The sequence below is a fragment of the Thunnus albacares genome, chromosome 5, assembly GCF_914725855.1.
Source record: "Thunnus albacares chromosome 5, fThuAlb1.1, whole genome shotgun sequence".
NCBI classification, from domain to species: Eukaryota; Metazoa; Chordata; class Actinopteri; order Scombriformes; family Scombridae; genus Thunnus; species Thunnus albacares.
This window is the reverse complement of record NC_058110.1, coordinates 21,875,349-21,889,626: the sequence shown is the minus strand read 5'-3', so window position 1 is coordinate 21,889,626 and position 14,278 is coordinate 21,875,349. Positions and strand designations below refer to the sequence as shown.

Here is a 14,278-nt window from a genome sequence, read left to right as displayed (position 1 = left end):
AAAAGCCACTCCAGCTCCCACCTTTCACCTCACTACTTCTCTTCATGTCAGTCAGTTCAAGACGAAGTAATTGCTTCACTCAGGTTGGAATAAAATGCGTGGGGATGCGTGATCATCATCATCAACTACGGGTTGCTTTATAATTTGCGAAGTGATTTAAACGCCGCCATCAACACACTGCATTTAAAGCAACCCCAATTTAAGTGTGTGCACCAGTTCATCATTTCACCTGCACGTCTCCAAATCAAAGGGAGGCGGAGTCTTGCTGGTACACACACACACACTCACACACACATACACGATTGGCCTCAACCTGTAGACCTGTCTGCGAGGAGGACAGAGGCAGCAAGGGAGGGGTAGTTAGTTACCGACATAATTATGATACAGAGCAGAGAACTATCTGTATACTAACCAAACTGGAGAGATATCTGTTGCCTTCATTGTGCTCACATACCCTACTAACTACATATCTGTCAGTGGCGTTGAGGGGTGAGCGCATGTTTAATGGCATTTGGGAAGACTCCGCGGCGCTCTCCGGGTAGAAGAGGAGACATTACGGCGCGAGTTAGCTAACGTTAGCTCGCTAACAAGGTCAGTTTGAGTTTTGGCTTCTGTCCCTGTTTCAGCAGTAGCGTCTTTTAAAACGCTACCCTTCGTCATCTTTGCTTATTTGGCTCATGAACAGAATTAGCACGGCCACCCGTCCCCTGACAGGACAGGTAACCAGCTATGTTTGCCATCAGTATACTCTCTCGGCGTTAGCTTGTTAGTTAGCCACACTCGGCGGCTATCATCGCTCAGTCCACAGTCGCTCTTAACTCGACTTTGGTGCTCGACGTTTGAAAGTGATGGAGCTAGCTCACGTAGCGCTGCTGAAGGATAATCGCCAAGAAGCAAGCTTTTGTTTTTAGTTAGTTACAGCATCGGTTATGCAGCCGGGCTGAGCTGACGTTAGCGGTAATAGAGAGAGGCAGGCAGTTGTGCGGTGATTGTCCCAGCAGCAGCAGCACCAGCTCGCCTCTTGTTTCCGCCTAGAATAAAACAGGTGCATCTCTGCGCTAGCGACGGGCAGATGCGGGGTATCACTCTTATGTAGACGGTTATCAGATTAGTCATTCCATTTTTGCGCGGTTTAAAGGAATAATTATCCCTTAAAGACAGTGTTAACCTAGTGTGGGCTGCTAAATGATTTATCAAGGTTGAACGTTGTAGGTGGCGTTATCATTTATAAAAGGCCTCATGCACCGACTCTCCTAGAAACCGGGGCAGCTGAAACGGGCCCGGTTGCTAACGTTTTTTTAGTCACTCAGCTAGCTAGAAAACAGTGACTGACTGGCTTGCACAAATTCCTGTCAATCCTATCGAGCATGATAGCAGCTATAATAGCGGTGTTTTGTTAAATCACGTCAAAAACGACATCTGCTGTCATCAACCACAGCGTCTTTGTCGTTGTTGACGTTACACTGGGAAGGGCTGGATTTAGCCTAACTTACTGTTAGTTAGCGTGGATTTGCAAACGTTTTTTTAAAAATAAAAACAAAATAAAATCGTTCCAGCAGGTCCGGTAGCTTTGTTTTAATCTCATGTTGTCAAATATAGTGATATAAAGAGTTTAACATTTGTGGCTAGCAGTAATCAATCGTTAGCAATTAGAAGTGAAAATCAGTTTACACGAAATCAGCCGATACATCATAACAACGGCTAATTTTCAGATAGTGTCACTTGTTGGGGAGCTTTACAGAGCTGAGATTTGGCGTTTTTCATTGTTTTACACTTGGAACTTTACTCTTCCTTCAGTATGTAGATAACACCAACTGTTCATAAAAATATACAAAAGTGATTTGTTCACTTGCAACGCCGGGTTTTGACTGTATATAGTAGTTTTCCTGTGGCGTTAAACGAGTTGCTACAGTATCAGATCTTCATGGCAGGTTAACAAAAGGCCGATTTTTGTATTTTTTGCTCCACATATTTCATTACTTTGTTGGAACAGTGGAGGGGGCAACACAAGGGAAACATCCAATTGCAAAGCAAGCTTGTCTTGTGGATATGTTTGTTATTCAGCTCATGCACTATCGAGAGGCTGCTGGATGTGGTACGTCAATTCAATTGGCCCTGAGTGCCACTGTGCATTGGTGCCCTAATTATTTTTGATGGTTTTTAAGTTTTAACTACTATTGAACTACAGACAGTATGGGTATCACTGTTGTAAACTGCCCCCCCCCAACCCCTCCCCAGTAGTGCAAGCCTCAGAGAAATGGGCAGAAATCTCCCACACTTCAGGTCTGTGTCATTGTACTGTTTACCATACATAAAAAGGGCTTGTCATAGAAAGTGAGATTTTAATAAGAGTTTGGTGTATACCCAGTTATAAGAACAAAATGTATTATTATCAACTCCCCACTATATATTGAAAGTAACACTTTTGTACATTATAATCTTAAGTGCTGGGGGTTTTATTTCTTACATATTTAAGCAAGGGTACCATATGGCTGAGCCCCAATGCTATTGTAAAGAAAATGTCACAATGATAACAATGAGGGATAATTATCCCCTCTATGAGCAATGTGAAATGTGATTAAGGCAGGTTGTGTTTCTCCAAGACTAGGCTTTGAATGTTTGCTCTATTCTTAATCCAGAGTGATAATTGTAAATGAAGTATATGATATGCTTTTTAAAAAAATTTTCACACTGTACTCAAGGCATGTAAGGCTAATTCTCTCATTTGATTGTTGGCCTTTTGTTCAAATGAAACACCCTCCATTACTTGTTGAAGTTTACTCATCTTAAACACATACTATTATGAATTAATATTGTGTTGTTGTTCATTTGAATGGCATGTTAGAAGACTGCAAATCAACATATTAAAACGTTTTATATTTCTTAATGAGATGTTGTTTGAATCGGGTTCTGAATTACTCGCACGCTGTGAAATGAGATCATGGTAGAATCTAGGCCACATTGTGGAGAGCTCACTTTGATGCTCAGATGTTGCTTTTTTTTCTCATGTGTGTGGCAACAGCCCGAGGTGAGGTGTAAATGTTCATTCTGAATTCAATTAAGCCTATGGGCAAAACCTATTTTCATGTTAATGTTTGTATTTTACATTTAAACATGAATGCATAGATGAATCAAACAAATACGTTTCTGTCTTCATATTCAGTTTGCATTTTGTAGGCTTTTGAAGATCCTGTATCCTTACATGGCCATGTGTCTTTAAGTCACTGCTTAGTGCTTTTTTTGTCTAGAATCATCGGTGTCAGAAGAGGGCTGTACAGGAAGAGGGGGAAAGGTCATGGGAAGTAAATCCCACTCAACTGACTCAGTAGATAAAGACCTCAGATAAAGGTGCATATCTCAACCCGGTTAATGGGTTAGGTGGGACAAGACTCAGTATTGTGTATGTATTTGTGTGTAGGTGGCAACATGTCAAATTAGTGAAGCTGATAAGCAACGTGTCACTATTTTTTAACTCATGTTTCAGAGTGACTTTGTGCCTTATGTTTGAAATGTTCTTTCTCCTATACGTCCATCTAGCATTTCAATGTACTGTACATTCAGGATGCTGGAGGGTACAGGAGCCCTGTGGATATGAACTGATTGTATGTCATAGTTTTCCCAGCTGGCAGTCTAGTCATAACAGTGTACTTCTGTGCCAGAAACACTGCACTATGTCACTGCTAGCCATGGCACAGCAGTGAATAATAACGCCTCATGTACACAGAAAGTAGAATACATTGGTTGCTCAATATGGTTTGAGGAGTTTTTGTTTTGTGTACATTAGCCTAAATGTTCTTATTTGCTGCTAACAGTAGATAATTTACTGACTCTTTTGAATTCCCTACAAAAACGTATTGTAGCTGCCTTTGTAAGTTTTTGTCCAACGATGAATCATACATCTTGAAATGCCAAAGCAATGGGTTGGCCTGTCTAGAGCACCAGCATAGAGATTTTGGCTCCTCATAGTTATATGGTCAGATTAGAAATATGTGGGTAGCTGTTGTAAAAAGGAGTAGAGGAGAGGGATGATTCTTGAATCCACAGAAACCAAAGTTTCTTCTTGTTTGTTTTTGATTGATTGAATTTTGGTAGGTATGAATTTAGCAGATAAACCTAACGCTGAAAATTGATTTGTCACAAAGGTTAGAGATTATTTAAACTGCACAATTCATAGAAATGCATTGTGGGTATTTTTTTTTATTGGCTTATCCAAAGGTGTACTTATCTTCAGTAAAATAAGAATGAAGTGACCAATCTTTCAACGTGTTTTAGGACAAATATATAGCATTATTGAAATGATAAAGTCACCACACAGTTACAGCAGGTTATGTTGTTTAGATTTGTTTTTGTCAGTTCAGTAGAATTGCCATGTCTGAAGTCTTTCAAATCTTATTGAAAGGATTTTGTAATATGATATGGGCGCTGACACTCTGGTATTGTGGTTAAAGGTTTAGGGACATTCTGATGAATTTTATTTCATCTTTTTATCTTTGACACCCTTCTGAGCTACTGAATAGAGGTCTGCACAGCATCTGCAGGATTTCCAACCGTCACTGCCAATTCCCACAGAGTCAGATCACTTCTACCTGCAACAGTGTTTACTGTTGAAAATCTTTCTGCCCCACCCAGCCATGGAAAATACAGTTGCTCAACTGTTTTATCAGCCACCTTTTTAGATACATAAATTGCAAACAAGCCATATTAAATAGCAAACCAAAAAAAAAAACACTTCAGACAGTGGGACCTGAAGGTAAATAAAAATGTTATAGATTGTGTCCTCATTTTTTAAGATACTTGATGAAATTTCCCAAAAGAACATGCAAACCAGATGTTTTGAATGTCAGATGTTCGAACCAAGCGATAGTGTTATTATCTGGATTTGGATTTGGGTGGTTACTTTTCTTAATGTTGTTAAGATCTGAGCAAAATGTAACCAATTGTCTGACTAGTCTTTTTAAAGAGAGTGAAAGAGAAAGCAAATGGTTGAGTGAACCAAAGCAATCTGAAGCTTGGCTTTCTTAGCTAGTGCATCAGGTATGTGGTTAACTGGAAGACCATGCATTTGCGTGCATGGTTGGTTGAACTAATGAAGTATAGACGAAAATAACATGTTTGTTACATTTTATACCGCATACCAAAACAATGAGGCCAAGCACCAGTTTCTGCTTATGTTATAGAGAATACATGTTAATTTTGTGAACATTTGTGTTGGGTTCTGCAAAATCCCTATCCCATTGCAGAGCAGCCCTCTTTTATTGCTTGTTTCTTGTAGGGGTGTAGCGGTACACAAAATGCACGGTTTGATATGTACCTCAGTTTTGGGGTTAGGGTTTGGTACGTTTTCGGTACAGCAGAAAAAAAAAGAAGGTAGAGAATTATATTTTGGCCTTTTTATTTTGAAAAATGTAAACATCCAACAATGGTTCATTGGTCAAAACTATTACTGAAACAGTTTAGTTGTGCTGCAGTGCAAGGAGTCAGGACACCTGCTGACAGCTGTGTTATGCTGATTTATGGTCTAACTGTATATAAAGTAGTTGAAACTAGCTCCACTTCTAGCAACTACAATAGTAACATGCTGCTTACACACTGATGCTTCAGTAACAATAATCTATTGATGTCATATATAATAATATATATGGAAATATTTAAAGCAATGTTAAAAGTCCATGTAACTTAGAATTGCAACTGCCTTATTTGAGCTGGATTTAGTCTCTTCCTTGTGTGTTTGATATTTGTGTTCCCTATCTGTTGTTTTTATTTCTACTTAAACTGTAACTGGTGTGCTGTTTTGACCAGGTCTCCCTTGGAAAACAGATTTCAATCTCAAGGGAGTTCCTTGTTAAATTTAAAAAAAAAAATTTAAAAAATCAGTTAGAGGGACCAAACCACTACTTTTACTCTCATACTTTTTACCAACATTTTCTCTCTTTCTCTCTCACTGGTTCTTATGACGTGCAGTCTGACTATGTCAGAAATCAAAGTTTTTATCATTGTTCTGACGGCTTCACTCCAAGGTGGAGTGAAAAGCTGACTGTCACAGAGAGGGGAGGGGGATGGGGTGACAATTATTTCACAGATATAACGGAGCATGTTTTAATAATAGTGTTGCACACAGTCAGTGAAGACATCGACACTACAGGGTAACCAGGGTAACCAGCCTACCTTGGCTAAGCCAGCTAGCATACGCCCATTAGCATGCTATAGCTAAGTGGTGTGCTGCCAAAATGTTCCGAGTGGAACTTGTGCTCAAGAATTATTGTTCTGCATGTTGGACTAAGTGGATAATTAAACTATTTTGACAGTAATTGTTTGGGGGGAAAAAAGTAATTGTTTGGGTCATGGAGCGTATTCTTTGTACAACTGCATGCACCAAACTGTAATGTCTGTAAGGTGACGGTTCGAGATGAATACATGTACCGTCACACCCCTAGTTTCTTGTATGATTCAAGCAAATATTGCAGGGGTTAGCTCAAACAGCATAAAACATTTTTAGGGGGATTGATTGATTTCATGGTGTAGATTCTAGACCAAGAGGTTGTGAATTACATGTATTTTAATTAGACCCTCTGTAAGAAGTCTCCTCCATCGTGGTAGTAGTTTAGAACAGGCAATATTTTGCAGTATTTAAGTTGACGTCACAATCTTGTGCCAGTCAGACATTAGGATTCCAGGCAACTGGCTGACCCTCCTCTGCCTGTTTCTGAGTGCTACAGGATTGGGGTTGGCTGGGTCAGCACAATGGAGACTCATAATTCCAACCCCCAGGGCACCTAATTAAAACTTACAACCAAGACAAACAACCTTTGACACAAATGCATCTCATGAGAATCACTATTACTGAAAATGCCATGGCAGAGAAGTGAAGATCAGTGGGCGATCAACATGTTCTTTTTTTTTAACGATGTTTATTACTGTGAAACTACAAGTGTATAATCTAATCTGGCACAAATAACCCTACAATTTCATTACATTTTATTTCAGTAGCTGTAGATAATGTTTATCTTAACATTTATAAAATTGCATGCGTTTTTGAGATCAGTATTTTTAGTCACTCTTTCTGCTGTGATTTATTAATTCCAAATATTGCCTCAGTTATAAATTATAGTGGGAAGACAAATGCTGTGTCTGAAATAACTCCCTTGTTCACTCATTCATCAGTCCCTAGGTAATGGACACTCAATAGTTTACTGTACTGTGAGCAGTAAATTGGAATTTAGGACACTTACACTGACATGTGTTGTGTCGCCCGTCTTATTTATTTTCGTATCTATAAATGTGGTAGATTGCACTGTGGCATTGCTGGCAGACATTAGCGCACACATCATGAACACTACTTCTTCTTTTGTTCTATTGGGAAATTTTTTAGGTTCCTATATAGTGCATAAATATATAATACACTCATAATTTAGACACTCAATTAAAATGGCAGACAGTAAAGTGTACTCTATAATAAGTAGGGATTGAATTTGGACACAGGAAAAGTATGTTGCAGCATCAGGTCTTTTAAAAAGTAACAACAATGGCACAGCACTGTTAAATGCATAATATGCAGTTTTGGTATGCAATATACAAACTCTGTTGGTAGTATTGAGGTGGGGAACTCAGAGTGTTATGACTTGGTATTAGCAGAAACTTTTTGTGAGGCAGTAATACTACTTGTATGTTTGCACTGATGCTTTTTGCTGTTTGTCACTTTGTCACACTCATGTTTGTTTTTTGCTTTGTTTTCTCACATAGCTGCCTGACATGGCTGTCTAACAGGCTGCCATAGATCTCCTTATGGATCACAGGGGACTACAAAGAAAAAACACTGTCTGTGAGCATAGCCAATAACTAGGGAATCTGACCCACAAGCACATCATCAGACTGACTTCAGTGCATGTGGCCTCTTCAGTTGTTCATAGACATCTGTTGGGCAGCCCAAAGGCCTATTGCTATGCACTCTAAACGGAGAGACATGAGCTGTGGGAATGCTGGGAGGAGCAGGCTTCTTTCGAGCAGGACTATCTCCCTGGTAATAGGGCTTCTGGTGACCGTGGCCCAGGGTGCTGCGCCAGAACAGCAAGAGACACTGGTGGAGATGATTTCTGTGGAACTAGAGGCTTCCATGCAGTCTTCTGTGCTCTCTGAGCTCCAGGCTGCAGCATCCTCAGTTGGTGAAGGGCCGCCTACAGCTATCCCAGATTCCTCTGCAAAGAATGGGGGCGTGCACACTGGCATCCCTGACTCCTCGGCAATCGTGGGCCAGGTGTTCCAATTGAAGGTTCCACCAGGACCTGCCAATGCAAGCTGTAATGTCCATGTAAGTACACTAAAGATAAATCTGTTGATTATATGTGGGAAATGTTTGTCATGTAATCCTTCATAACATAGTATTTAAGTATTGGTAGTGAAAACTATTTATTGTAAATTATTTTATCTGTAACTCTGAGGTCTGATTTAATTGTTCAATGAGAATAGCATTTCTGTTTAAGACAAACTCAGAAAAACAAACTGGTGAGTATGGTATGCCTTTCCTGCTATACTGACTGGCATTTGTTGGGATGATTTATTTGTTTGCACAGACCACACCCCAGGCGTTATTTGTGTACACATCTGAATGTTCACATTAGACTGTGTCAAGGAAAAATTCCTCTCTAACCAGGATGTTTAGGTGTACTGAATAAAGCTCTGAAAGCTGAGAATTTCTATAAGAATGTTAAACAGTAAAAAGGGGTACTACTGAAGATGTGTGCAGTTGTCTAAAGGTGGTAAAAATGTGCACTCTTATTTTATTGGTCTTTTGTCCTTAATTGGGACCACAGTGGTCACGTTGAATATTTGTTCTGTTTCAGTAGACATGCATAATATATTGTATTTATCCATTGAGTTTTGAACAGTTTTCAACTGCTGATTGAAGCCGACTGGTGCAATTTGTTCCAGTCAGACTTATGAATGAGTTGAGATTATTATTGGCCCAAGTGGTGATGCAGAATGATATCCTATCATACGGTAATAACTCAAAATGAAGAGTGATGACTCACATAGTTATTATGAATAGAAGCTCACTCTGCTTCCTGTTCATATTTGGCAAGATTTGATCAACTGAATGGAATTTGGAGAGGGTGTGGGTGTTGGAGAGATAGTGAAAGCATTTTTGTTTTTACTCTAGGTATATATGTGTGTGTGTATTTTCCTAGTTCCTGTCTCTGTTTTTTTAAGTTCTTGTTTCTCTTGCAACCTCAATAGGAACCAGAGAATTAAATAGAGATTATAATTTTGATCATCGATTCATTGTTTAAGTAGTTTCTCAACAAAAAATACCCAACTTCTCCTAGTTGCAACTTCACAACTGCTACTTGTTGTTTTTTTTCTGTTCTATTACATTATGATATAAAGCTCAAATTCAGACTAAGCAAGTGATTTTCAGACCCATCACTTGGGTTCTGGTTATGTTTCATGCTCATTTGTAATTATTTTTGATTTACTTAATGAAAGTAAGTAATGAGTTTTCCATTTTCATACTCCACTTATATCTCAGAAGTATACTTATAGTATTAAATATTAATGTTCTGTATTTCCTCCTGTAGCTCACTGAGATGGGAAAGGACACTTTACCCTCCTGGCTATATTGGGACAAAGAAAGCTGCATTCTGAGAGGCTTGGCCCTGGAGCAGGATAAAGGTGTGTATCATATCTTGGTGTCTGGAGAGGAGATAATTGAGAAGACTGGCAGCCAAGTGTTTCCCAGCACGGTCTTCTCTATTGAGGTATACCCAGAAGAACGGGCAGACTCTGAACCAGCCCTACTCACTCTACAGTCAGATATCAGTGGCCTCCAGCCTTTCACCTGTGGCTCTGAGGAGCCGGTCACTGTCCTCACAGTCATACTGGATGCTGACTTGACAAAGATGGTTTCTGAACAGAGGGTCAACTTACTAGGCATTATGAGAAAATTCTCACATGTGCCCTTGGAGCACATGAGGGTGGTCCCTGTTGTTAACAACCGCTTATTTGACATGTCTGCTTTCATGGCGGGGCCGGGGAATGCCAAGAAGGTGGTGGAAAATGGGGCCCTACTGTCATGGAAACTTGGATGTGCCCTTGACCAGAGCAATATTCCTGACATTAGCAGCGTCCAATCCTCAGCAAAGGATGGGACCATGTCAGCCCGGCTGGGATACCCAGTGGTTGGCTGGCACATTGTCAACAAAAAGCCCCATGGAGTGAAACGGGTAAGACGGCAGTTATATAATACTCCTACTCCAGTGCCCTCCCTGCTTCCTCCAACTACTCACCCAGAGCCCCCTGTACGTGTTATTCCCACCCCAACTTCACCTTCTATTGCACCAGCAACAGACAACTCTGCACCCCCTGTTCGAGGCCCTTTGCCTCTTCCAGTGAAGCCCACTATGAGAGTCAGAGATCAGATAGCCCACACACCTGTTTTTGGACCTCCCCAACCCACCAGAGTACTAGGAACTACGAGCACCATCCCTATCCAGCCTACCATGACCCGACCTACATTTGTTGAGGCCACTGCTTCTCCAACACCACCAAGCACCACCAAAAGACCCAAACCCCCTGCCACAAGGAAACCCAAGAAACCCAAAACCTCCACCCCAGCTCCCCGGGAACCCAAGTCCACCACAGCTAAACCGCCCAAACGCACCACTCCTCTCTCTTTGGCTCCAGACTTAAATCAAAACCCAGAGATCCGCAACGCTATTGATCAGGTGAATGCATGGGTGGGCACGTACTTTGAGGTTAAGATTCCTCCTGATACATTCTTTGACAGAGAGGATGGTACTACTGACAAGCTGCGTTTGACTTTGAAGAAGACCCCCAAAGAAGCAGTGAATGAAACATCTTGGATCCAATTCAACAGCACTATTCAGCTGTTGTATGGACTTCCAGAGGAGCAGCATGAGGGGAAACATGAGTACTTCATGTTAGCTACTGATAAGGGTGGGAAGAGTATCATGGATGCATTTGAGGTTCGAGTCAACCGTTGGTCGACTAATGACAAACCATCAGTTGTGTTTGCTGCTCGTTTCCATGGTGACCCTAAAACTTTAAGCAATGATGTCCATAAAAAGATTCTTTTGACCAAAAAGTTGGCTTATGCCCTTGGTGATCGAAATAGCAGCACAGTGACCCTGAGAAGCATCACTAGGGGCTCCATAGTGGTAGAATGGACCAATAACAGTCTTCAGCAGAGTCCTTGTCCAAAGGACCAGATCACAGTTCTCAGCAACAAGATCTCTGACCCCCAAGGCACACCTAAACTGGCCTTCATCAAAGCCATGGAGCCTGAATTCAAACCCATTAACATCTCCATTCGTGGCACAAATAAATGTCAAAGCTATACCTTCATTCCACCAGGAGAGGTGCCGATACCTGTTATTCCTACTGTTACACCTTCACCTGGGACAGGACGCAGGAGCAGTGATGATGTGTATTTACACACAGTCATCCCTGCTGTGGTGGTAGCAGCCCTGCTGCTAATAGCAGGGATCATTGCAATGGTCTGTTACCGTAAGAAGCGCAAAGGGAAGATGACCATAGAGGAGCAGGCCACTTTCATCAAGAAAGGAGTCCCCATAATATTTGCAGATGAGTTGGATGATTCCAAGTCACCCCCGTCCTCCAGCATCCCTCTTATCCTTCAGGAGGAAAAGCCCCCACTTCCACCTCCAGAGTACCCTAACATGGCAGGCCCCCACAGTACCCTGCTTAACCAGGATCTGCTGGAGGAGTATTCTGTTTATCAAGATGATGATCCTAATGCCCCCCCTTACCAGCCCCCACCACCATTTACTGTCCCCATAGAGGGCAAAGGCTCCCGCCCCAAGAACATGACCTCATACAGGTCACCACCTCCCTATGTGCCTCCCTAACGCTCACTGGAGCTTTCAGTTTGGAAAGCAGGTGCAATTTAGGGATGCTTGTTGAAAACTACTACAGGAGTAATTTTACATGTGTTCAATGAAACGGCTTTGACTTTGTAGAGGAGCAGGCAACCATACCCATATATTTGACCATCATGGATAAGACACTGTATCGTACAATTCTACTACTGGCACAGGGCAAATGGATGGGGAACAGTTTGTAATTCCAGCACTTTTTTTTGTTTGTTTTATTTTTGCTGTCCTTCAGATCTGCTTTTGACTTCTTGCATATTCTTATTTGTCTGTTTTTGCCAAGAAGAGTCAGTTGTATCTTCAATGACGTACTATTTCTATTGTATAGAAAATAATAAAGAAGCAGGAAAGACTGAAGCCCACAGGGCCTTTAAGCAGATGTCACCATGACAACAGACTTGAGGCTCTCCCTCACAATGTTAATCTTTGAGTTCCATATCACTCTTACCTGTCCTTTGGCTAGGTTTACTAAGATTTTGCACCTGTTATTTCTAGAGGGGAATGAAATACAAAAAGCCAAACTGAAAGCATGAAACACTTTATTTACACAGAAATCTGTTTTGTTTCTTAGACTTTGATCTTTTCCTGTTCTCTTCTATGCTTTGCTCCCTCTTGACAATAACATGCAAACCTTGCACTTATGCAAATTCTTGTTAAACCTTGCACTATGTGTCTTGCGCAGAATTGAACACAGTAAGTGGTAGTCCAATAAGAAGAAAAAAAAATTCTTTTTGTATCCTTGAACTTGCCACATGACTGAGATTCCTCTGGTACTTGATCACAAAGGACATTACACTGATCACGCCTGTTGTAGATGTAGCCTAATTAAGTTACAAAACAAATAATGACTTCTTCTTTTCTTTCTTCTTTTTTTTTTTTTTTTTTTTTTTTAAATGTGTGTGCCACTGAACCTGCCTATGAGATGACTGGTTTTGCTGTTGCCAAGGTGATGACAGTGGTCACAAGGCAAGCTTTGTGGGGTTGCTACAACAATAAAGAAGGGGCCAATGGTATGCTGTGGTTCACAGCAGGATGAGAATTGGCGACGTAGTCAATGAGGTGGATCCACTGTCTTATATTCAGTTGGTTTTGTTGGTATGAGGGGTGGGGGGGGGGCTCAGAGTTGCACTGTTATGTTTAGTGCACTGCCTGTTGTCAGTTCAAATGAGGCATGGGGACATGGGGATGTACATAATTGTGTGCCTGTGAAATTAAAGAACTCCATAATGTTAGTGTTTTATCAGTAAACCTAGTCGGGAAAAGGGTGGGCCAGAGTGGGAAATAATTTTATTTTTTAATTGTATGTCTAGATTTATGATCACAATCATAAAAAAAAAACAACTTTATAGTTTGCGAGGGTACAAAAGAACGTTTACCTACCCATCACAAAAAAAATAATAATGCATTATCTCAGTATGATGGGGAACAAAGAAACCACAACAATATGTGAATTATGTACATTTCATACCTGATATCACCATAAGAAAAAATGGTTAAAAATCTAATGTTTTTACTGAGTTTTTGATACAGTCTTAAACTTGTTTTATGAAAATATATTAATAAAATGTAATACTATTTGTAAAGCCTCAAAGATGGTGTAGAGTCTCTTTTTAATGGTGTTTTTTTTTTCTCTTTTTTTGAGAAAATGGAACTTGATTTTGGTTCTTTCGGTATGTTTATGAAATAGAGTTGTATGAGTATTAAAGAACTGATAAACACAACTTGCAGTACCAGGTCGATTAGAATACAAAACAGTGTCTTTGCTCTATATATTTTATCTACATGGTTAAAAGCAGATGTGTGATAAGTTGTAAAATTGGGCCATCTTTTACACGAATATTTGTATAGATTAGAGCTACAACAATTATTAGTCAAATTTATTCAGCAACTATTTTGATAATCGCATAATAATCAAAGTCATTCTTAAAATGGAATACTAAATACTTGCTGGTTCCAGCTTCTCAGATGCTAATATTTGCTGTTTTTGGGTGTTTTTAAATGAGCGTAAATTTAATATTTTGAGGGTTTGGATTGTTGGTTAGACAAAACAAGACATTGGAAGACATCACCTTGGGCTGTGGACAGGCATTTTTCACTATTATCTGATATTTTATAGACAAAACAATTAATTGAGACAATAATTGCTGATTAATCAACAATAAAAATAATTGTTTGTTGCAGTCTTAGTATAGATTGTATGAAACTACTCACATTATGACCCTAGTCTCACTGATGCATACTTTTTACTCCATTTTTTAGAATTAAGTTCAGACTATGAAATATGTTAAGGTTAGTATACTTAAGGTTTGATAAGTAAGCTTGAAATATCTTACAACCTACTTTGCTCTCCAAATTTATTTTATCATCACATT

General features: G+C 40.1%; 1 protein-coding gene across 4 annotated transcripts; it reads left to right on the top strand.

Annotated features, from left to right (window-relative positions):
• Positions 1-291: 291 nt before the first annotated feature.
• On the top strand, positions 292-13,627 carry LOC122982675 (dystroglycan-like). Of its 4 annotated transcripts, none has more exons than XM_044352142.1 (3): positions 292-591; positions 7,741-8,305; positions 9,573-13,627. In XM_044352142.1, the coding sequence occupies exons 2-3, from the start codon at positions 7,883-7,885 to the stop codon at positions 11,880-11,882; spliced, it is 2,733 nt and encodes a 910-aa protein (XP_044208077.1). In that variant the 5' UTR covers positions 292-591; positions 7,741-7,882; the 3' UTR covers positions 11,883-13,627. The 4 variants fall into 4 exon arrangements, with proteins under 4 accessions (XP_044208077.1, XP_044208080.1, XP_044208078.1 ...); XM_044352145.1 differs by lacking the exon at positions 292-591 and adding an exon at positions 645-719; XM_044352143.1 differs by lacking the exon at positions 292-591 and adding an exon at positions 774-2,095.
• The last annotated feature ends 651 nt before the right edge of the window (positions 13,628-14,278 follow it).

Excerpts from the sequence above, each read along its gene's own strand:
- LOC122982675 (XM_044352142.1), top strand. The coding sequence starts at position 7,883 with ATGTGGCCTCTTCAGTTGTTCATAGACATCTGTTGGGCAGCCCAAAGG. Across the intron at positions 8,306-9,572 it reads ATGCAAGCTGTAATGTCCAT|CTCACTGAGATGGGAAAGGA; the intron begins GTAAGTACACTA and ends TTCCTCCTGTAG.